The 25,200-nt window shown below is 40.2% G+C and overlaps 1 protein-coding gene across 1 annotated transcript; it reads right to left on the bottom strand.

Annotated features, from left to right (window-relative positions):
• Window positions 1–236: 236 nt before the first annotated feature.
• LOC121519182 (stonustoxin subunit beta-like) lies at window positions 237–25,196 on the bottom strand. Its single transcript, XM_041802010.1, has 4 exons — window positions 25,038–25,196; window positions 7,715–7,811; window positions 1,032–2,486; window positions 237–808 (listed from the first exon to the last, which is right to left on the bottom strand). Exons 1-4 carry the CDS (start codon window positions 25,194–25,196, stop codon window positions 237–239), a joined length of 2,283 nt encoding a protein of 760 aa, XP_041657944.1.
• Window positions 25,197–25,200: the final 4 nt, after the last annotated feature.

The raw sequence follows: 25,200 nt of genomic DNA, 5'->3' as shown, positions 1-25,200 counted from the left end.
AATCTGTTAACATGGAAAAATGATGTTTTATTTCTAATGAATGATTACACAGGCAATAAAGGTTAACCCTCTAGTATCACTTCAGTTTTCTAATGTGAAGTCCTTTAAGGATAAAAATGGCTGCTTCCAAAAACGTTCATAAAGATGTCATTTAACAGGCACAGATGCGGCCTAGTGTGAGTGCGCCCCTAGTGGCGAGGCCTCGCCTGCATGTCCCTCCCCCACTCTCTCATCCATCATCTCAAAACGCCAAAGTAGTTTACTGCTACTTGACAGCCTTCCCCAATAAAAAAGGCAGGATAAACTTCCTCTGAGAAAGTGGCACTAAAGGTGTGCAGGTGATAGACTCCTGAGACTGTCTTCTCATAAAATGACAGAGTGCCAGCAGCGAAGTCAAGATACACTCCCACCACACTGATCACAGAGACAGGAGAGACAGAAGGATTGATCTGTTTCTGCTCCTTATTGTGGCATGCAGTGACTTCAAATCCTGATTCAGTGGTCTTCCATCCCAAACACCAGGACATGGCATTCGCACCGAGCTTGGCATCATCCTCCCCTTTCCTGGGCATCCCTTTGTAGCAAACACCAACTGAAGTGTTTTCACTACCAAAGCCCATTAACACCTCCCAGTAACAGCACCCGATCAGCCCCTCCTTACACAAAATCTGCGGAAGAACATCGAATCTCTGAGGCAGGTCACGATACAATTGAGCTGGTCCATATACAGCAAACCAGCATCCCTCCTCCTGAACCACAGTGAGATTCTGGTTTGCTGTGTCCGGGTCCAGGGTGAGATCAGTGAAGTCTGTTGGAGGAGTAAAAAAAAGGTCATGATTCAGCTTCGGAATATTTTAAACACATTTTAAACTGAGAATGTCTGAAGTTCTAACATAAATGATATCAAAGCTAAGTGTCATGACCTGAAGCAGCAATTAAATGTGTGAAATTAAACTAGGGTTGATAAGGAGGATATATATAGAGAAGACTGCTTGGTTATTATTTCTCAAATAGTTGGAAAAAGTTCTCACACATGGCGAAGTCTCCTCTGTTCTTTACGTAAGCCAAATCAAGCTTTTCAGGCTCTGGTTTCAGGATGCCTGCTTCGAGCCTGTAGATGGTTGCTCCTTTGTGGTTCTCATCTGCTATAGCTGTTATCAGAAGGATGCTGAAGTTGTGAGGAAACTGCACACTCTTAAAAAACCTGGCCATACTCCTCATCCTTCTAACAACTGTTTCTGAATAGTACCAGGGGTCCTCTTCTGCATTTTCTTTTTCAGCTGAATCCAAGAAGTCGGTCATTGCTTCAAGGCCAGGGTCAGGGCTGTGCAGGGATGTGAAAACATAACACAGGGCCTCCTGACTACCAGCCTTGATAACCGCTCTTTCTACAGCAGATTGATTTGGGACGACTTGGATCTCTGGTTTGGCTCCCTTCATTAGGGCCAAGCAGGACTTGATGACATTGATTTCTCTCTCTTTACCGTCCATCCACTTGCTGAGACGTTCATGACTGAAGGGGGACTTTGCTCTGTCTTCAAACATTTGCTTTATTGATTTCTCATCTTCTTCACCTCCACGTATGAGGGGCAGTTTCTCTGCAACCATCCTCTTGATGTTAGACGCATACAAGTCACTCAGTTTTTGGAAACGGTGTAACTTCTCTTGAATTGGTGGGAAGCGCTTCACATCTTCATCATCCAGAGCCTCATTAACCCTCATTCCTACTTGTGTCAAATCTTCCAGGGCATCCTGCATCTCCCTCAAGAGTTCCTGACTGATCTCACACTGCAGCTGGACAGCACTGGACTCCAGATTCTTCAGTGGCAACAGCCAGACCCTCTGAGGAACACAGTTCTTTCCGTTTGGTCCTATCAGCTTTGGAAGTTCTGCGTATGTATTCACTGCCTCTACAAATGTTGTAGGGTTGCGTTCAAGAACCAGGTCTCCATAGAATTTGCAGGAGAACGTATCAGTCAGTTTCTTTTCTTCATCAGTCAGTGTGATGTCAACCTTCCCCCCAACCTCGAAAGAGGGTATCTTCTTTATCACAGCTTCCATCTTGCCCTGGATCTCCTGTTTGGTGCTGCTGTCAAGCTTCTCACTGTCAAACACGAAGAAAGCATTCGCCCCGTAGAGGATGCCTGTTACGACGTGTGTTGCAAAGCCCTTCTGAATAAGTTCTATCTGCTCTGCATTCAGGGTCCCCAAGTCAGCCAGAGACAGCTGTTTGAAGCAGGTGGTAACATTGTACTGACAGGTCACTCGGCTCTGATTCTTGAATTTCTTTGTATCGTTTAGATACTGGGCAGACCCTTCAACACTAACCAATCCACCCAAAAAGCTGGCCTTCAGAGAGGCATTGATATCCATCAGAGAGGACTTGGACTCGATTGAGTCAGAGGCAGAGACTTCAAAGGAACTGGTGGGGTGAGGAGTTTCAACCATATTCTCCTCAAGATCTTTACTATGCCACAGTGTCAGACCTAGAGGAATGAGAAAACATCAGTCACTGGATGAAGAAAGATTAGTAACCATACAATCTCCAGAAGTATGTGGACAGAGAGCTACAGCCTCCTTTGAAACCATCTACCAGTCACAGTCTAATAGATCCCACTGGAGTGGACTTATCTGACACTGCCACAATTAGCAATATCAGCCTCATTACCTTTGCCATTATTATTGATGTAAAAGTGTGTTTAAGAGCTGCTCAACTGCTGCAGCTACTGAGTTATCCTATTTTACAATCACTCTAAGGTGGCCGTACACCTAATATTTCCTCCAATTTCAAAGTCGCAGACAAAATTTAAAAGTCGGAGTAAAATCACCTGAGACTTGCTAAAGTCTCAGCTTATTCTCTTTGTCTCAGTCGTCAGGTGTAAGGTGATCATAAGACTCAATTTTAGCCATTTTAAGGCGGTCTTTCTTCAGTCTTGGCATTATGACAATTCCAGACATGTCTGATATTGTCATAAGTCCCGTCTTATGCAAACTTTGTTCATCAGTGACGTGACCAGTGGGAGTCAGGGTTGTGTGTAAGCACATTAAATCCCTTCATTCTTCAAATTTGAACACAAGCGTACTGGAGAGATTTGATTTGATTTGGTTCTTCAAAATCTGGACATGAGTGTGACAGCATAATTAGCAACCTTTTTATACCCTAGGACAGTGGTTCTCAAATGGTGTGCTGTGGCACACTGGTGTGCCTTGAGACAAGTCTAGTTGTGCCTTGAAAATTCGTCTGACTGTACATAAGAAGTACAACTATGTAACAGTTAAAGAGACTATAACCAATGTCCTTACTGCTTGCAAGCGTTACACGTTGCGTTGCATCATATATCATTGTATGCTCACTGTCCATCTGTTATCTTTTAAATATGCAAATGTAAATTTACACATAAAAATTTGACATCTCATGCTTTTACTTAGAAAATCGGAGGTATGGTTCCTCTAACAGCTGTGACCCACATAGTTTTGTCTCCATGTTAGCACAGGTCAGACCATAAAAATTCATAAATGGGTATGGAGAATATCCATGCAACACACTCCTCTTTGTAAAACAAGCTAACAAGTTTCAGGAGCGAGGAAAGTGGAAGAAAATTAAGAGTATCCTCTGGTGGATAAATTGAAAATCTCCCTGATGGGAAGACTTAACCTGATAAAAATGATTATAACCCCTAAGATTAATTATGTTAGCTGCATGTTACCGCTACATTTTCCTCCCACACTTATCAAAACATATAATCAGATGATAGAAAAGTTTGTTTGGGCTGGAAAAAACCTTTATTCAATCAGTCAAAACTTTATGCATCAAATGATAGTGGGGGTTATCTTTACCAAGGATAGATTGGTATCATCTATCTTTTTCTCTGTCTCAACTGACTAAAATACACCTTCCTCCAGCTAAGGTCCCTTCTTGGGTCAAAGTTGAGCAGCAGTTGGTACATCCCTTTTCTATTGAGATGTTCCTTTCACAGACAGACAGGCCGGCTCCAATCAATGATCCTGTGCTAGTCTAGAGAATCCTGGCAAAGGGCACACCAAATAACAAAATCTGATTCATCATTAACAGCTAGATCTTCCTTATGGTATAATAAAAAGCTCTTAATAGATAAAAAGAGTATTGTTTGGCATAAATGGATTGGAGCCGGCATTCACACTATTGGAGATGTGATGGATGAGGCAGGATTCAGCTCATTTGATGAAATTAAAAACAAATATAAGTTGGATAACTCTGAATTTTGGAAATTCTTACAAATTAGACATTGCATCCTTGCAAATAAAAATTATATGCTCAAAGGGAACACAGGCATTCAGGAGATTTCACTTAAGATGGAACAGAAAACTAAGGGAGCATCAAAATTTTATGAATATGTTAGAAGCACACAAGTGCCAAAACTAGATGGACTGAAGAGGTGTTGGGAGAGGGACCTGGATCAGGAGATCTCATATGATAACTGGAAACAAATATTTACTTCATGGTTTTGCCATTTATGTGAAGCACAATCACAACTAACTTTTTATAAGATCTTAAACAGATCCTATTGGTCTCCCTCTAAATTAGCACGACTTAAACTCAGGAACAGTGACACATGCTGGAGATGTGAAAAAGAGGTAGGAACCCTGGTGCATATGCTATATCACTGTGATAGGACAGAAACAATGTGGGTTAAAATCATTTTTTTCCTGAATAAGTTGTTTAATATTAATTTGATTAAAAATCCCACTGTATGCCTTTTTGGAATACTACCAGATAATGTTGAATTAACGAAACGGAAAAAATTGTGGTGCCGTCTGGCCTTGATGACTGGCTGTAGGATTATTTTGCGCCATTGGAAATCATCCAGTATGTCTACTTTTAAAGAATGGCTAGAGCTGTTAAGCACAATGGCAAGCCATGAACGGGTAATTCATAGAGTGGCTGGGAAGGAGGACCTCTTCCTTGATGTGTGGGGCCCTTTTCTGGCGCATTTGATGGATGCTAAGGAATGAGGCTGCTTAATCTGTTTAATATCCAAATATTGTCTGCTTGGATTTCCTAGGGTTTCCTTTTTTACTTTTTGTTTTTGTTCATGTTTTTGTGGCTTAAGTTGAGTATTATTGCTAGAAAATGGACTTTCTTTTGCGTTAGTAAAAAAACAAGAAAAGACACATGACTCAGCAAGATGTTCAATAATGTATATTTCATGACAAGCTGTAATGTGATAACTGATGTCTTTCTGTAAATGTTTTTTTCAAAAAAAAAAAAAAAGAAAAAGAATATCCTCTGGTGGGACACTCCTGGTGTCTTGTCATCCTTTGCGCAACCTCTTCCCTTGTTACTTGTCCATCTTAGTAGGAGCAACAGAGAGAAAATAGAAACAGGCTGACTGGAGATAAACCTGGGGAGCTGCAGTGCATCACATTCAGGGTGTCAGGATGCTACAAAAGGAAACTCTGTAATCAAACTGATGTAGCTGGCACTTGCTCACATTGCATGCAGTTAGGACTGGGACATGTTGCTACTTGCTACACATGCTAAAGAGGCTATTTTGCAAGGACATTAATATGGTGTGCCTTGAGACGTCAGCTTGCTTTTTGGTGTGCCTTGGGGAAAAAAAGTTTGAAAACCATTGCCCTAGGACCTCATGCGACCTCCGGAGGCACACTCCTTTGCTAATTCCTTGGTAACTTTTGAACCGTAGGTTGCAGCCTCTACCTTGTTTTTTCCTGTGAAATCTCTGTGTTGTGCCTTTCTAAATATGTCTTCCATGCATTTGTAGTTCTTTCAGAACATTTTCTAGAGGCCCTGGAACTTGGCTGACTTCCTGGGGTCTCTGAGGACAGCATTGTATATAACAAGAAGTGACAGTTTAGAAAAACGTTAATAACTTTGGAATCATAAGTCATAGACACTGCTTCTTTTTCTCCTCTGACATCTGACCATTTTGCTGTTTGTTTGCTACCCTCGATGTCTCTGTAGCCCTAAAGGACGCCGTTCTAGTGAGCTCAGAACTTCAGTGACTGTTTAGGGTCTTTGAAGATTAAAACCACGGCGGTAGAGCTGTAGAGTCTTTTTGTCCAATTTAAATCCATTTTCGATCATGTACTTTGGCTTTCTTCGGTGGGTAGCCCCATATTCATTGAGGGCAATGTTTACATGCAGTGCATTGTGGGATGGGCTGTCCTCTAATAGCAAGATGTTGCGGCTCTACTGCTTAAAGTAATGGCACAGATAAATCTAACTGCAAAAACGCACCTGGACTTTTTTTGTAAATATGTATATATGTTGAAAACTTTTAGTCACAGAATGGTTTTTTTCACTGTTTTGTCCCCAGGAGATGGAGAACAAGTCTGTACAAAGAAAATGCTTAGTCGCTTTTGATTCCTGTGTTATCAGCAGTTATAGGAATAACAGCGTTAAAATAAACAGCGTTTTTAGTAACAAGTAATCTAACTAATTACTATTTCCATCGTTACAACACCGTTACCGTTACCGACAATTAGATGGGGCTCGTTATAAACTAAAGCAACTCATTGAAGCTCTTGTCATCCAGATTGGCTCTCAGCCACAGGAGCTGCAAAACTATTTATGTTTTTCTTTGGTGAGGGAGGAGGGAGGGACGAGACAACTGCATAAGTGATGATGATTGGCTAAGGTAGAGTAAGCTTTCATGGTAAGCCAATCAGAGGGAGTGTTGAGTTTACATACAAACCGCGCACGCACACAGCAGCCCCACACACCCAAACTATCAGAGGTAAACTGCAGCAATGGCAAGTCTGGAGGAAAAGTTGATGTTTTCAAAGTGAAAGTACAGACACTACTTTATTCTCCTTGAGGTTAAAGGCATGAACGTACGTGTGAAGGGTCCATTATGTCACGGAGCGATCAAATGATCTAATGAAGCATCTCTCAACGGCACACCCTTCTACAAAACTAGTGGACAAAAACACCGTAGTTGACACCATTGATGATAGCAGTGTGGCTAACGTGAGCTCCGCTAACAAAGGAGGACATGGAGCCACGCCGTCCAAGTAGCTAAAGCCCAATTTTTCTGTTCCAGCTTCACAAAAACTTGTGACACAGACTGAACTGAATGGAAAAGTTCTGTGTAAGTACCTGTCTATGCAGGTCTACTCTATGCAACTGGCTTATGAAACCTGCTCAGAAAACAATCCAAATTGTTAGACATATTTAAACTTAAAAAAAGAGTAACGCAATAGTTACTTTCCCTGGTAACTAGTTACTTTTACACTGGAATAATTCACTTACTAACTTAGTTTTTGGGAGAAGTAACTAGTAACTGTAATTACTTTTTAAAAGTAACGTGCCCAACACTGTTTAGCAGTAAAAATCTTGAAGTTTCACATTTAAATTGTTTTTTATAATTTTGTCTTCAGAGTCCTATAACCTTTTCAAAAATCAAGTGACATTACTGTAGTAGATATATTCTTAAAGCCCAGGTTGTCCTGAAAGAAAAGATGTCTAGAGCTTGACTGTGCACCACAGGGTCGATGTTTTATAAGCTTTAAAAGACAAAAAGTCCAGCGAAACATGATGGTGAAAAAATAACTGTGAGCTCTAAGAGTTAATATAAAGTACTGTTTAGCCAGTTTAAGAGGAGAAAAACTAGACTGATTTGGGAATTTTAGTTTATGGGATCACAGGTATGTAGAGATTGCATTTCTGGCTTATAGCAATGAAATCAGTTGAGCAGTTCAGATGAAGACTTACCTGGAATCAGCTCATCTTTGCGAGCATCGTAGAGCATCCCCATGGTGAAAGGACGACCGAGGGCAGCAAAGCTATTGCTGTTGTCATTTTCTACAACCTGTGGAGAAATGTAAAACTGAGTGAGAACAATGCCTTCAGTGTGTTTTTCTGATTATTGGGGGATTGTGGACAGACCCGGGGCACATATTTTTGTTCGAAAAGCCTGAGAAAGTGTATGTTGCATGATATGTGAACTTTAAGATGGTCCTGATGTGTGTATGGAAGCAGTGTTAATTTTGGCAGCTATTTTTAATTTTAGTCTTAGTTTTAGTCATTAAATGAAATGCATTTTAGTCTTTAGTCACATTTTAGTCATTTCTTGTAGTCTAGTTTTAGTCGACGAAAATTCAAAACATTTTAGTTTAGTTTTAGTCCATAAAAGTCCTCACATTTTAGTCTTTACTTTTAGTCCAAGCATTTATTCTCTTGCCTAAATCTGGTACCAAATCATGGTAGTGTGTTCTCTGCTAAACCTGGGGTCCCTGCTTTCTACAGCTGAGAGGCAGAATAGATACAGCTGCATTGTTTTTTGGCAGATTTACCTACAGTGGAGAAATATCACAGATTTTGAATGTCCAATGAAAACTACATTACATTTTTACATTTCAGGGTCACAGAAAAGGCTGTCGACAAACATTTTTAGTCATAGTTTTAGTCGACAAATTAACACTGTATGGAATGGTAGAAGAAGTGAGGCTTTAGTGAGTTCTCCTGCCCATAATATAAACTTTAAGAGGAAGGAGGGGGTAATTCATGGGAGGAATCTTCTGGGGCAGCAGCCTCAAGATCTACTTTTAGCAGGTCTGATGGCCTATTCTTACAGACTAGAATTAACCAGGAACCTCCGGTCATTTGTAATAATCGTGCAGGATGTCTGTGTTTTTAATCCTGTACAAAATCAACCATGTCTGTAATTTGCAAAGTAAAAATTCTCGAGCAGTGATACTCAACCTGCAGCTCTCGAGCCACACTTGGCTCTTCAGTGACCTGTTGCAGCTCTTTTAAGGCATACTTGAGAAAAAAAAAAAACTCCTAAAAATCTTTATGAAGGTTAACACTGTCATCAGTAAGGATTTATTGTAAGTCACATCAATAAATCTGTTACCCACACAAAGAAGACAGGCTTAAACTACCAAACTGAAACCTTTATTTTTCTAATCCTAATAATAATACCATCAGTCGCGCCCGACGGAGGAGTGTGTGTGTAAGAGAAGAGAGCAGAGGCAGTCCGCTGGTGTTGCATTTCTTCAGTAGGTTCATTCATTGAGGTCTGCTGTCTTATGTTCAAATTTCTCCAGCCACTTCCTGACGATGCTCTCTCACACTCATATTTTATGCTGATCATGCCGTGATCATCAACGAGCATAACACACACGGATCACATGTGGAGATAATGTAATATCTAGTGAAACTTGTCCAAACCTGGGGGATTTGTTTGATCTTTAAAGTACTACTGATGATAAATACATTCAAAAGAGCAGAAATATAAAACTAACGCTCCAAAATGAGGCAGGACAGAACAATGCGTCTGGGAAAGCTGCAGGTGTGAGGCAGGGCTGGTTTTAGTCATTTGGAGGCCCAGGGCAAAGACCAAAATGAGGCCCCTCCCCATTTAAGTAAAGAATTATGCTGCGTTCGATTGTACTCGGAACTTGGATAAATTCGGGATGGAAATTCCGACTTCCGAGGTAAATGCGTTTCATTGCATAAGCTCGGAAAACATGGCCGGCCGCAGTAAGCTGATGTTTGTTTGGATGTTTTTTTGAGGATCAAAAATTACTGTCGGGGAAATATATTAGCTACTTGAGGGAGAGAGAGAAAGAGAAACGTCATATGCTGTAAGCATAACTTGAACATACCAGCGAGGGGAACCCTACATGCATCATTGAACTTATACGGGCATCAGCGCAGAGGCCTGTACTGTAGTAGACGACACATAAAAGAAAAAGTTGAGGAGAAAGTGACTCTCACTGTGTGCGACGCCATATTGCTACATCATTACGACCGACTCGGGCTGCTTGGATCCTACCCAAATTCCCGAGTCAGAGTCCCGAGCTCAAGGGCCGTTCTATTGCACTTTTCCGATTCGGAGGTCGGATTTATCCGAGTTCCAAGTACAATCGAACGCAGCATTAATAATGAATTTAAAACTAATCAGAAAGCATCTGTTTTATGTTATAAAGCCACAGAACTCCAATAACATCCCAATGTGAGATAAATAGCCAACCATAAATCATCATTTTCTTTGAAAAGCATCACATAGCTCAAACTCAGAACACTCTGTCTTAAAAAATCTTACAGCCAGGTGGAACTTTCATAACACTGGTGTCAGGCCAAAGACTTCAAAATCACCACACTTCAGGGAATAAAAAGCACATCGTTTGACATATTTTATTGCATTAAAACTGGTTAAAACCACTGTCAGAGGTAAAGGGTGACCAATAGCACTGATTTATAAAAAAAAAAAAAAAGTTAAAATCATGAAAAATTGAGACACAAGATTGTGGCTTTAGGTCAGTGATACATAAAATAAATAATTGCTCATTATCAGTGACAGATTGTTTCTTCTGACACTATACAGACATTTTGTAGCCTAATGCATCCCATTGAAGCTCACAATTATCAACCAATTCACTGTTTTATTTCATATTAACTACAGATTAACTGATCTATGATCTACCTTACATCCCCGGTTTCCATTGTGGCTCTCACTAAAGTATTTTCAAGACAATGTGGCTCTTTGGTAGAATAAGGTTGAGTATCGCTGTTCTAGAGCAAATTACCGACCATGTTCAGGGCAAAGATGTCCACAGGTAATTCTAGTTTCGTCCTTATCAGCATTTCTGACATCCGATGTAATTGACAAATCATCAGATCATTTTCAGTCATAGTTTTTGTGAATTAACACTAGTATGGTCACAAATGTGTTGTACTTTGGAAAAACATTCACTGCAGCCACGAGTTCTGGAGGCTCTCTGCTCTTTGCTAATTATCAGTAACTGCTATTTAACTGACTAAAATGACAAATAACTTTTACTGTGATGGAGATTAAAGATGAAGCCATTCAAGAAGATGTGAAAACCCACTGCAGCCAGATGACATTGCAACCATGAATGCTTGGCACAAAAATGGCAACCTACAAGCAGTGTTGTGCCTGAACGAGTTCAAGTGAGTGTGTTCAATGACTGCGCTCATATTTTTGATGAACGATGAACTCCACTGTTGTGTTCAAACACGTTAAAATGACAATAGGGGTGGGACAAAAAATCGATACACTGAAATATCGCGATACTTCCTGGCGTGATATTGTATCAATATTTTAAAATGCAGTATCGATATTTAATTAATTAGCTAATTATTCACTTTTTTGGCGCGGTAGTTTGTGGTGTAATTTCCCCCCCTGACCGCTAGTTGGCGGCAGGCATTGCTAGCTGGCAGTTGACTCTTGCCTCTTCTCTCTTGAGACAACGAGATCACACGAGACTTCTGGTCTGCGTGAGCCGGTTGCTTGTACCTACCCAGCAGAGCGACTTCTGCCGCATTCATAGTAGATGTGTAGACCTACTTTGGCTTCCAAAACATTAAAGACAGCACAAACTTAGACAGGAGTTAGACTGATATGCCACGCCAGAGTAAAATACTGAGACAACACAACGAATCTACTAGTTAGGCATCATCGCGTTAGCGCTACAGCTAACGGCTAACGTCAACAAACAAGCCTGTTAAAGCTACCGCTGGTCTCTACTCATGCAACCATAATCACAGTCCTATTATTTGTAAGGACCTGTCCCGTGTAGTGTCGTTAAGAATGACGGCTTCGGTAACACAAGAAAGAAATACTGGCCTGTCACGTCATGCCCTCCGCAAAACACAGTCCATCAGTCTGAAAGCTGGACGTGATGATCAGCTCATCTCCCATAATCTCCCTCCACAAACACATTATGTGATGACATAAAAAACAGATAAAATATGAAATATAAAGGATTGGAGTACATTCACTCTATAATAATTTATTCCCCTTTTCTTAAAAAAAAAAATCACAGTAGCATTTTAATTCAGTGCAACAAATGGGGAAAATCCTCATCTTCAGATTGAACAAAGATAGGTAAAATGCGAGATGATGCAGGACTATATATTTTTTTAAATAGCTTAATTCTACATTGTTAAATTCGATATTAACTTAAAATTACATAATGAGTTATACATATATATACTACACATATATGTATAGGCTTTATGCACTTCATATTCAGTATTTAGCTCAGTCTGTGTCAAATTCTGTGAAATTGATACTAAATTGTTGTGAATAAACTGAGAAATCCTGCACTTGACCATTTTATAACTATTTTGTATTCTCTAGTTAGACACATTTTGTGATGTATCGTTATACACATGTGATGTGTATTTTTCCTGATATAGTCTGTAGGCATCATTATCATTCATCTTTTTCACTGGTGTTTAAAAAGTTAACTAAAGATTGCAAAAATCTGCAATATCGTAGAATCGCAATTTAAATTGAATCGGCACCTAAAAAATCGTAAAAAATCGAATCGGGAGGAAAGTGAATCGTCCCAGCCCTACTGTACAATGAACGCCCTCATTTTCTTAACGGTACGCTGTACCGTTCAATTTTCAATTCATGAACTAAGACGTGAGCGCAGTTCATTCAGGAAGCAAAGAGAGCGCTCAAATTCCGAAGGGTACCGGGAATTGCCGAGGTCTCTGTTTTACGAAGGCATCAGTGTGATTTCCAGTAACCGAAGTTATTTCCAACAGCCAAGTCAGGTTTACAGCACGCAGCGCCAAATAAGGCTAATGTGACTAATGCAGTAGCACGTCACATCGGCAGTCAAGCCTCCAGTATGACAGAAGGCAGGAATTATGAACATATAAAAGAATGCTACGATCAAATCAACACAGATCCCAGCGGAAAAAAACCATAACATTCTTGTGTAAATTATCCCTGCCGTCCTTGAAGAAACAAGTCCGAACATCAGTGACTTCAACTTCAAATTTGAAACGGCACATCGAAGTGAAACACACAGCTGCTCTGGGTAATTATCTGCAGCTCATTAATGACTTCAAGAAAAAGTTGTCCAAAAGCAATACGCCTGCCACGAATTTTCAGATGCAGCCCTCCGCACAGACCACAACTTCATTCTGTAAAGGACCAGCCATTGACAAGCTTGTACTGGACTACATTGTTGAGGAGCTGCAGCCTTTAAGCAAGGTAGAGAAGCCAGCGTTTGTCCGGCTAATCACAGGTTTGCAGCCACTCGCGCGTGTGCCTTCAAGGAGGCAGGTACAAACTAGAGCCCAACTGATATGGGATTTTTGGGGCCGATGCCGATACCGATATTGGGGGCTAAAAAAAAGCCGATATCCGATATATCGGCCGATACCTGATATTTTGGCCGATAACCGATATTTTGGCCGATATATGAAAGAAGAACATTGATATACACAGGATGTATACTGTATATGAACACAAATGTGGACATGTGAATAACAACTGCATTTATCTTTAATTATTTCACAAAGATGCAACTTAGACATTAAAACGCTGTATAATAGTCTTATACTGTGGCTGTGGACAATATTAGACAGGAAAATGATAAATGGAGAGCCATATTTATATCGCTGTGGCAAATATGCACATAGAATATGTTTACAATGTGATTCTTGATAACCCTGAGGAAGGCCAACAAGCTGAAATGCGCCTGTTTTATAAAGTTGTTCTCCAAAGATCTACTATTAGTGAAACTTTCTGTCTCCACACTGGTACAATATGTCACAGGAAAGATTAACACCATATGAATGCTTTTCTGGTTTGTGCTTTTCAAAGTAAAAGCCCAGTTTAGCATTTCTATAGAGAAACTCTATTCACTTGTACAGAATGTTTTTATTTTGAAAAGTTCCAGACACACTTCCTCTGCACACTAAATCAAGTCGCTTTTAGCGGTGTTTACTGAGGTAAAACTTATGAAGAAGGACAGGGCTTTGAGAGCAGGGAGATGCAGCTGACAGGCAGAAAACTCGCGCCCTGTACGCGACCCGGAGCTGACACGTGCGGCACACGCGAGCAGTGCTGCTCAGTGAGAAGGACAAGAACAATACGTGCTTTCACATCAACGTCTTCAAAACTCTCCAGTAACACCAGAAAAAGTTGCTAGATTTGTCGCTAGTTGCTTTTTTGAAAAAGAGTCGACAGAGGGGTCTGAAAACTCGCTAAATATAGCAACAAAGTCGCTAAGTTGGCAACACTGAGTGAGGGAGAGCTGCTGCTGAACTCTGCGTCTGAGGGGGAGGGGACAGGCACTCAGGCTGAGTCCAGCATGGAGACACAACACAGAGCGACAGGAGCAGAGACAATCCCCACAAAAAAGTTAATATATCGGCTACATTTTGGCTGATGTTGATTAATCTGTGAAACGCTATAATTGGCCCGCCAATAAATCGGTCGGGCTCTAGTACAAACACTGTTGAACAAGGCATTCAGTGACAGTATTTGCCAACTTAAAGCTAAACTTTCCAAAGTTGAGACTGTATGCACATCAGCAGACTGCTGGTCTGCTGTAAACAAGGCGTTTATTGGCATTACAATTTGACTTCAAAATAGACTTAAAACTTAAAACTTTTAAGTCTTTTTTTCTTTATTTTGAAGTCAATTTTAGAATTTCATAAACTTCTCTGATTGACCCGACAGCTTTACAGAACACCGTCAGGCTTCACGATTCAAGTCCCGTTTTTGGTGCTTCCCCTCTCTCTCTTTCTCCCTAGCTCGCTCTCTCTTTCTTTCTCTCTCTCTTTTCCGCGTGCACACGTTATACATTGAAATATAAATTATCTAAAATTCAGCGCACTGACGTCTTGATTGCATTGTATTTTTCAAAATGTTAAGCATACCCTAACCCTTTGATAAGACAATGATAATGAATTGACACCAATTAAATAGAAAGACCTTATTGCCACAGACAGCGACTGAGAGGAAGTAGGTTAAAGTTCATCATCATACAGTCAGGATTCAACAGGTCACAGAAGCAGCTTTATCCCTTAAAATGTGTTCTCCATGTCATTGGATGGTCTTAAAAGAGCATATTTTTATCTCGTGAACTCACAAAAAAATGTGCAAAAATTGAAAGTGAACACCCTTTTGAAAAATCGACCATATTCCTGTAATCTAAAGGTTGACCTTTCAGACATCATCAGACCTCTGCGTGAATGATGGAGCTTCATTCTTGCTATAATGTGAAATATTACATTCATGCATAAAATAGAGGATTTTAAAATGATTAAGTGTCCCTTTACTTCAATGACAACTTGGAGAATAGAAATAAACTACAATGAAAGAAATAAAGTGTTGGCAACAAAAAAATTCTGGTGAAGGATCCCTTAAACCCCAAATATGGCATAATCTAATGTCATTATTTAACTTCCTTTCCTTGTAGCTTTAAGAAATGTAAACTGTCATCAGAACTTTAATATAGAAATAGTTCATTTAAGGGACCCAACTTCTTTTCTCATTTGTCTAGTACTACTTCTCTTGAAAAAGCAAAAGTGACTGATTTAAAAAATGCAATATTTTTTATTAGAGTACTCGATTAATCGTCAGAAGAATCGATAGAGTACTCGACTACAAAAACAATCTATCACTGCAGCCCTAGTCCTAAACATCTGTGTATGAATCTCTTGCAGCATACTGTAACTCAGTCTGGGAAATGTTTATCCTGGGGTTAGTGAGGGTAGAATAATAGACTCCAGTCACTTGTAGGTATAGACTACTGTATAAGACTAGAATACTGCAGCCAGAAAACAAAAGAAAAATGGGAAATGAACTTGAACTAGTTCAATTAAAGGTGTGTGAACTGAGCTTTTGAACTAGTTCATTTTAATTGTGAACTTGCACATCACTGCCTATAAGTGAATCCATTTTTTATTTTACCCAAATCATAGAAACCTGTTGTGCTTATTCATACAACACAGATGGTAAACACACAGATGTTCATTCAATAAAGTGAACTTGTCTGAGCATGCAGGGCTCTTTTTAAGAGAATTAAGGCCCATTGTTAGCTGTGATGGTTTAACTTTCCTGTTCCCTACCAGGCCTGTCATGCAGTCAGTCGGTCAAAGCTCTGTGAAATTCTGTTGATTTAATAACACCAATATTAGTCCAATGATAACCCATGTAGAAGCTGAAGGGGCAGACATTACCATCACCAGAAAACTCAGGTTTCTACTCAGAATAAATCAGATCAATATAAGCAGGACTTTCAAGATTTATTGCATCAATCACAGTCAACTACAAATCTCAATTAGTGCACTCAAGTATTTTAATCGCTCTTAATCCCTATTTTGTCTCTTTCAGCACTCCATCCATCCAATAATATCACATTTTACTGTCCTCCTATTTCCTTTCAATCCATAACATGCTCTTTCTTCTGTGGTTAACTTTACATCAGATCCTCACCATATCTATAAAAGCAGGTCTGTATCAGACAGGAAGTCAGATACCCTTCAGTTTAAGAAAAAAAAAATCAAAATTGACACAATAACTATTTTAAATGCAAAATAAGAGAATTCTTAAATGCAGTTAATAAGGTGTGATTAATTGTGATTAACTTCAAAATGTGAGTGATTAACTACGATTAAAATTTGTAATCTTTTGACAGCCCTATAAAGAGAAATTTGTTTTTTCAGTGATGTCTCAGGTTTTTCTGAAGTTGTCTGCTCCCAGAATTCAATCAAACATTTCTCAGGTGGTCTAAATGAGTTCAGGAACAAAGTGGTGCTAAATGAAAGACTAAAAGAGTCCTCTCTAATCTCAGAAACAGACCTTCCATCATTCATGCTTACCTCTCCTGTCTCCATCTCTAAAGCGGGGACTCGCCTGATGAAGTTTTGTTGCTCTGCTGATTCGTCCGTGAGTCTCGGTGACTTCTGATGGAAGCTAAACGTCTGATCACCTGTGAGTTTATTTATACTCTCTCCTGCCATCCCCCACAACACACCTTAGCGTGACAACAGCCGAATATGTAAAACAGGTGACATTTTCACCTGGCAGTTTAGAAATAAAGCCAAGAGCAAAAAAATGACTTGACCATGACAGACATGTTTATCCATGGAAAAACACCAACAAAACCACCAAAGAACATTAAGATTACTCAGTCATGGGAACGCATCTGATAACTGAAACTGGAATTTTCCCTTGCGTGACTGATAAAGAAATATCTTATCCAAACTGAAAGATAATTCTCTCTTACAGTTTTTTTTCGATTGCTTAAACACGATTTTGAAAACAGGGCTCATTTTGTCAAAACACTACACACAATTCACACAACCACACACACACATAGCAGAACACCTCAGGTCCTTTTTCAGAATGAAACACTTTTGTAAAAACTATAGACTGATTTATAAAAACCATATTTTGTTACCTTATGTAACACGTTTCATATGACTTAATTCTGTCTGAAGCAGCTACACACTGCTGTTGCTGACCTAAAACACTTTCAGCAGTTCTACTTCTCAGTGATTAGAGTGCTGTAAATGAAGCACACAGAAAAAGAGCAAATATACAATAAATTCACCAAACACGACACAAGACCAAAGCTGCAGACTGATGAAAATATCATTTATTTCTCTCCAAATACCCAAATCAGTCAACATGTCAGCATGGAGAATCACAACAACACATGCCCCATGTTCACACTACTACAGTAGTGAGCATAACACTGTAAGCTCAACAAATATCAGACAAACATAAAATACTGTATCCAGCACAGGTTACATTTACAGTAAAAAGAAAAAAATCTGAAAATACAGTACAGAAAATAATAGACATCTCTTCACCTAGCTGGATCTGGCCAGAGGATTTCATCACCATCACAGGCGACATCCTCATTGGCAGGACAAGAGAAGAACCGTCTTGAGTGTCTGATCCATCCTTGCACAGCTGCGGCGCTGATTTGGTCACAGGCCTCCTCCATGGCTGAATGAGGGGTACCTGAGCCTGGGGCAGAGATCGTAAACCCTCCACTGCCATGCTGAGAAAAACTCTTTGATTGGGTTTAGATGTTTTTGATGAATTTGGTCCTCTTCTTCTTTGAGCACGTTCTCCTCTTGCTTCAGGTCTTCCTCTTCCCCCTTCTCCTCCGTGGATTCCCTCTCTCACCCTCACTCTTCTTCTTCTTCTGACTCCTTCCATTTTGGTTGAAGACAGGTGAACTCCCCTGCTGCATTTTTATAGAGCTTAAACCTGAGTGGTGTGTCTACAATTAAGCAATCGTGTGTTTGTGCACCTGATGGCTGTTTAACCAGCTGGCTCATAGGTGTGGGAATTTGACAGCCAGTGCTGTGGAATTGCAAGGAAGTGACATCGTGACTTCTGTGTCTAATGTATACAGGTGCATTTAGTGTTATATTGTGCTTATAGTGGTGCAAATCTGAGCCGATGGTTTGCTCGAGTGTAATACTTGTGTAATACTTTTGATTTTAGTGTTTATGCAGTCGAAAAAAACTGTAATGATGTGGTTCCCAACAGTAATTTTGAGATCAGGATCCGATAACCATGAGAAACGATCTCAGTTATTAGTTCCATGTGAAACTAGTAGACAAAGTGTTTTCTGTGTGCTTCTCTAATTTTGTAACATCCTGCAAACTCAAACAATGAATAAGAAACTCTTGAACTCAGTGCGCCAGAAAGAGAACTGTTATTATTGGTTGGACAGTACACCCACGTGGGTAAGCCCCCCCCCTTTCCATATCGTTACTATATTTTTATAGTCATATATTATCATGGAGTTTAGAGGGTGGCACGGCGGCGCAGTGGTTAGCGCTGTTGCCTCACAGCAAGAAGGTTGCTGGTTTGCTTTCCAGTCAGGGCCTTTCTGTGTGGAGTTTGTATGTTCTCCCCATGCACACGTGGGTTCTCTCTGGGTACTCCGGCTTCCTCCCAGGTTAATTGATCACTCTATCACTCTAAATTGGCCATAGGTGTGAATGTGAGCGTGCCTGGTTGTCTGTCTCTATGTGTTATCCTTCTCTAAATGTCAAAATGTCAGCCCTGTGATTGACTGGCGATCAGTTGATTCACTTGCAATCGGACATCAGAGTTAACTTGCGTAAAAAGTTCGGTGAACCAAAACTTCTTCTTGCTTTGAAGGCTGCCAGCTGGGGTGGCAAGGGGGTAGATCCGCCCCTGTTTCCATGTAAATATCAATTAATAATGTGATTGAACCAACAAATACACATTGCCATGGGATGCCACCCCGAAAAAATCTCCCACCACCCCAAGAATATTTTTCTAGATCCACCCCTGGCTGGGAGCCATGAGGAGCATCACAGTCCAGAGGACATGATGACTGGTGACCAGTCAATCACAGGGTGTACCCCGCCTCTCGCCCAATGACAGCTCGGATAGGCTCCAGCCCCCCCCAACCCGACCCGGAACGGAATAAGGGGTACAGGAAATAGATGGGTGGATATTGTCATAATGGAATAATACTCACCCATCCTTCTTCTCATACACATGCCTTCTTCTTTATAAATAAATATTATTTGGCTATTATATTCATATATTATTATTAAACATGGCAATTGTAAAATAAAAAAAGAAGGCAGATCAGAAAGAAAAAAGCTTTATTTGCACATAGAAAGATCACAAGCATTCAGCCTTTAACGATGACAAACTCAGGAGAAAACAGACATTTCTGTACAAATCAAGGGAGAACAGTTCGTGGCGGGAGATTTTTTCGGGGTGGCATCCCATGGCAATGTGTATTTGTTGGTTCAATCACATTATTAATTGATGTTTACATGGAAACAGGGGTGGATCTACCAGGGTGGCACCCCGGTAGATCCACCTTGCAACCCCGGCAGGCAGCCTTCAAAGCAAGAAAAAGTTTTGGTTCACTGGACTTTTTACACAAGTTAACTCTGATGTCCGATTGCAAGTGAATGCAACACCTGATGAGTCGGCCCCTCCCCTTCCCCCACGGTGATGACTGTGGGAGGATTTGGCACAGCTGACCGCATGGAGCAGCCAAATCTATGAAGAGATGGCAATCATCTAAAAAGTGCGTGTATTGAGTTGTGGTGCTGATACAAATCTGGCTGAAAAAGCATGGCATCGATTTATGCCAAAAAGGACGAGCGAGATTGAACATGCCCACGAGCGGGTTATACTATCTCACACACGCAGGTTTAAGCACCGGGAGGTATACGGGCACCCGGCTGAAGCTGTCACCAGGCAGGCCACTTTCTCCCCCTCCCCTCTCGCTCGAAGGTGCCTGTGTACCTTCTGCGGTGGTTAAAATTTACGTGAGGACTTAAAACCTGCGTGTATGAAATAGTGTAACCTGCTCATGAGCATGTTTAATGTCGCTCGCCCTTTTTTACAAAAAAATGACGCCATAAAAAACACAATCAACACTAACCTCAGTTTGCATGTAACGTTAGCTAGGTCTGACGTCAGCTCAGTTTAATCTTGGAATACTTGCTGAAGTTTTTTATGCACTAAGTGTTCAATGTCACTGAGCAGAGTCCCATTTCAGAGAGCAGGATTAAATAAAGAATAGGCTGAAGCAGACAATGTGATTTTATTGGGTATTTAGCACATCTCTCTTGTGACTATGTTTTATTCTGATTGTCCTATGTTTGCATGTTTTCAAGATAAAAATGAACACATTGTAATGAGTCTAGTTCTGAAATAACATGTTCATACCGGCTGTAAATAATTTGACACATTATTTGAAAGCACAAGCCTAAATACAGCCTACAGCCTGGATATATAAAGGCTTCAAAATAAAACATAATTAAGGACTTACATTAAAACTTAATTCTCATAATGAAGCTATTGCTACAACCTTGCAAATTACCCAGTTGAATCTAAAACATTTCAGATTTCATTCCCATATTTTTATCACTTTAATCTTTCAGTATTACAACTCAAATGTCAAAGTGTTTATTCTGTTATTTGGCCCTAATACTCCATCATTCTCTGCTTTGCTGCTGAAGCAGTCTAACTTTTTTTCAAAAAGATCTTAATACTTAAATTTTGTTGAACCACCTTCTTGAAATGGGCCCCTGGATGTACAACCTTTTAAAGTCTTAACAAACCCATTCAGCTCCTATAGAAACATAAACAGATGAGAGACTCCAGACAACTGAATTTCCCAGTGGGGATAAATAAAGTTGTTGTATTGTAGAAAGCTCTTATTGACTGAAAACTTTGAATCTTACATATATCTGTTTGGGTTCAAGCTCACGCTGCAGGTGTAACCGGCTCTGCTGCGTTGCTGCAGCTACTCTGCGTTGTGTTCGGGGTTGGAATGAAACAGGGACACGGGCCGGTCTCATAGAGCTCAGTTGTAATCTCTCACAGCTGATGTCTGAGTAAATTCAGAGAGAGCAAAATCAGTCAAAATGGATATCTTCATCCTCATAATATGCCTAACACGAGAAAGAGGAATGTTTAAGGCGAGTCTCAAAAGAGATGTAGTAGCGGCAAAAGCCCACACGCACACACAAGCACACACACAGCTAACACGTGTTAGGCTAACTCTCTCTCTGTCCTACTTACAACTTAAATACACAAAAAAGCGCACATTCAACCTCCTGTATACTTATTTATAACAACTAAATAGTTTTAAACAGCTAACTCGAACTAGTAACTCTTATATTTGCTCTTAACAGACGAGCAACAGCGATACATACCTCTCTCAGTCAAGCTCTGAACGGACTGAGGAGAGGCCGGAAATGATGCAACATACTCGCCTTACAGCCAGCAGAGGGCGTTGTAATGTCATTAGTACAATAACTAAAAAAAATACATGAATAAACAGAAGATTTTGGTTAAATTAAAACTCAATATATTCACAAAACATACTAAATACTCACAAAAATAAAAAGACGGTATTTTTATGCATTATATCTTTTTAGGCATGTCCAGGCAGTGGAATCAGACAGTTACTGGGAAAACAGCCATTTACACATTCAGCATCTAATGTTAAGATTTACACCAATATTAATATAAATATCTACAGTATATGACTTAAAATTAAATGAAAATCACAGGAAAGTCCTTTAGAATTTTATATAAAGAATAGGAAAGATGACAATGTAAATTTTCTCTCACTAAAGACTGAGTTAGTAGAAATAAAGACTGATGAAAGAGGGAAAAAAGTTCTAATAAAAGCGTGTGCAATGTTTTTAGACCTAAACTGACATAAATCCAAAATTGAGAAAGGAATGCTCACCAGAAGAAAATGTTCTACTGCAGGGGTCCTCAAATGGCGACCGCGGGCCGCTTCCGGCCCACCAGCAGGTGTCATCTGGCCCGCCAGACATTTGGGAAAAAAGATTGAAATTTTAAAAAACATATTAATTTTTAATTTTTAACCTCTTAGGTGCTTAAAGTACAAATGTTCACTCATTTTTCATGAGCTTTCTATAATTGTAGCAAGGAAAGGTTGTAATACTCTGCTATAAATCAGTTAGACATGGTTGAACTCTCTTTAGAGCAGGGAGGAGCATCGTAAAAAGATGCACAGCTGACTGCTTCATCACCTCAACTCTGCAAACATGCTGCCCAAAAAGAGGCTGATACAGACTGCGTGGTTTTTAAGACTGAAGGAGGAGGATTTATTGTCTAATCTAATACTGATTATTTTGTTGAAGATGAAGAATTTAACCACCGTGGGCAGCTGCAAGGACTCTCGCTGGGTCCAGCCCTTCCTGCACCTCTGACTAGTTTTCTGTATCTCAGATCTTAATGAAACTCAGAGGTTTTTTGCCTTGTAACACCAAACTTCTCTCCCCGTGGGGGATTTAAACAGCTGCTCTTAGGATAGCAAACACTTTTCCAGCATAACTTTCCGTTGGTTCCAAACACAGACATCGTATCTCGCTTTGGTGATTCAGTTCAATGTCAGCCTGATTTAATCCCTCATTATAAAGAATCTGTAATGCCAAACTAATATCAACTACATTTATTTACATACAATTTAATTTTATGTCAACAAGATGTGCAATTCTGGTCTTGTTCATTAACATTTAAATGGGACATAGTTTATAAATCCTACACGTATTTGACTCAAGGTCTCGTCAAAAAATGGTAAAAATTACTCTCATAATAATAAAATGGAAAATGTATTCCTAACCTGGACACAGGCTGTCCTATGACATGAGAGATCGGCAATTTTGGTCTTGGTGCAGTGCTCACAGACATAATTATGCATGGAGATGCGCCACTTCATGACACGCGCAGGGGAGTCAGGGGGACTCAGAAAGAACGGACATGTAGAAGAGCGACTTTTGTGGCTCGGACATGCTTATAACTCGTTTTCACTCAGTAGGTGAGGTGAGGACTCTCTTTCTGGACTCTGCACTCATCCTAGGTCGGGTGAAATAATCTCAGGGTCTGATCACCGGTTCCGGTGGTCACTCTGGTGCAGACACTCGCGACAGAGTAAACACTCATTGTAATCGCTTTCTATGAGATAATCTGATGGTTTTACTGTCTTTTTTATAAGTAAACATCTTTTGGTTTACCTTTACCATATTTTGTCCTGAACGCTTGCTGCACCAGGCTGTGGACTTATAAACTTTGTAAACCAGCCCTGACTCCCGGCTGCTACTAGCTTACAGGGGTCTGTTTTTAGCCCTGGCGGCTAGGCTAGTTAGTAGGGCTGGGACGATTCACTTTTCTCCTGATTCGATTTTTTACGATTTTTTAGGTGCCGATTCAATTTAAATTGCGATTCTACGATATTGCAGATTTTCGCAATCTTTAGTTAACTTTTTAAACACCAGTGAAAAAGATGAATGATAATGATGCCTACAGACTATATCAGGAAAAATACACATCACATGTGTATAACGATACATCACAAAATATGTCTATCTAGAGAATACAAAATAGTTATAAAATGGTCAAGCGCAGGATTTCTGTTTATTCACAACAATTTAGTATCAATTTCACAGAATTTGACACAGACTGAGCTAAATACTGAATATGAAGTGCATAAAGTCTATACATATGTGTGTAGTATATATATATGTATAACTTATGTAATTTTAAGTTAATATCGAATTTAACAATGTAGAATTAAGCTATTTAAAAAAATATATAGTCCTGCATCATCTCGCATTTTACCTATCTTTGTTCAGTCTGAAGATGAGGATTTTCCCCATTTGTTGCACTGAATTAAAATGCTACTGTGATTTTTTTTTTTTAAGAAAAGGGGAATAAATTATTATAGAGTGAATGTACTCCAATCCTTTATATTTCATATTTTATCCGTTTTTTATGTCATCACATAATGTGTTTGTGGAGGGAGATTATGGGAGACGAGCTGATCGTCACGTCCAGCTTTAAGACTGATGGACTGTGTTTTGCGGAGGGCATGACGTGTCAGGCCAGTATTTCTTGTGTTACCGAAGCCGTCATTCTTAACGACACTACACAGGACAGGTCCTTACAAATAATAGGACTGTGATTATGGTTGCATGAGTAGAGACCAGCGGTAGCTTTAACAGGCTTGTTTGTTGACGTTAGCCATTAGCTGTAGCGCTAACGCGATGATGCCTAACTAGTAGATTCGTTGTGTTGTCTCAGTATTTTACTCTGGCGTGGCATATCAGTCTAACTCCTGTCTAAGTTTGTGCTGTCTTTAATGTTTTGGAAGCCAAAGTAGGTCTACACATCTACTATGAATGCGGCAGAAGTCGCTCTGCTGGGTAGGTACAAGCAACCAGCTCACAGACCAGAAGTCTCGTGTGATCTCGTTGTCTCAAGAGAGAAGAGGCAAGAGTCAACTGCCAGCTAGCGATTCCTGCCGCCAACTAGCGGTCAGGGGGTGAAATTACACCACAAACTACCGCACCAACAAAGTGAATAATTAGCGAATTAATTAAATATCGATACTGCATTTTAAAATATCGATACAATATCGCGCCAGGAAGTATCGCGATTTTGCAGTGCATCGATTTTTTGTCCCACCCCTACTAGTTAGCTAGTTTCAACTATAAATTCTACTCCGGAACTTGATTCTGTGCACAGAAACTTTGGACACATCCATCAGCCTCCTTTTTATTTCCATCCAGGCGTGGATTTCCACTAAAGTGACTGGTTGGATATATACACTCGCTAAAGGTGTTGTCGGGCTGTGACTTGAACTATGGGTGTGTGTAAAGATTGACTACCTGTGTATTCAAAGATCACCAAAGACATCTGCTGCCTTCGTCAGGAATTGAGAATGAAAGATGACCAATTCCACCGTCTCACCACGATTGCTACTGCCCAGGCTAAACACATCTCGTTCTCCAGGCTGTCCTCCTCCATAGCTCCACCAGACTGCGACACCACGCCACCCTGGAACGGGTCTATCCTCACTGCTGGTGAATCGGCTCCATCTAACGACCCATGTGTGGGTAGGGAGGACATCTGA

This window comes from Cheilinus undulatus, linkage group 12 (assembly GCF_018320785.1).
Source record: "Cheilinus undulatus linkage group 12, ASM1832078v1, whole genome shotgun sequence".
Classification (NCBI taxonomy): Eukaryota; Metazoa; Chordata; class Actinopteri; order Labriformes; family Labridae; genus Cheilinus; species Cheilinus undulatus.
Note: the sequence above shows the minus strand (reverse complement) of the source record. Positions and strands in the feature narration are given on the sequence as shown.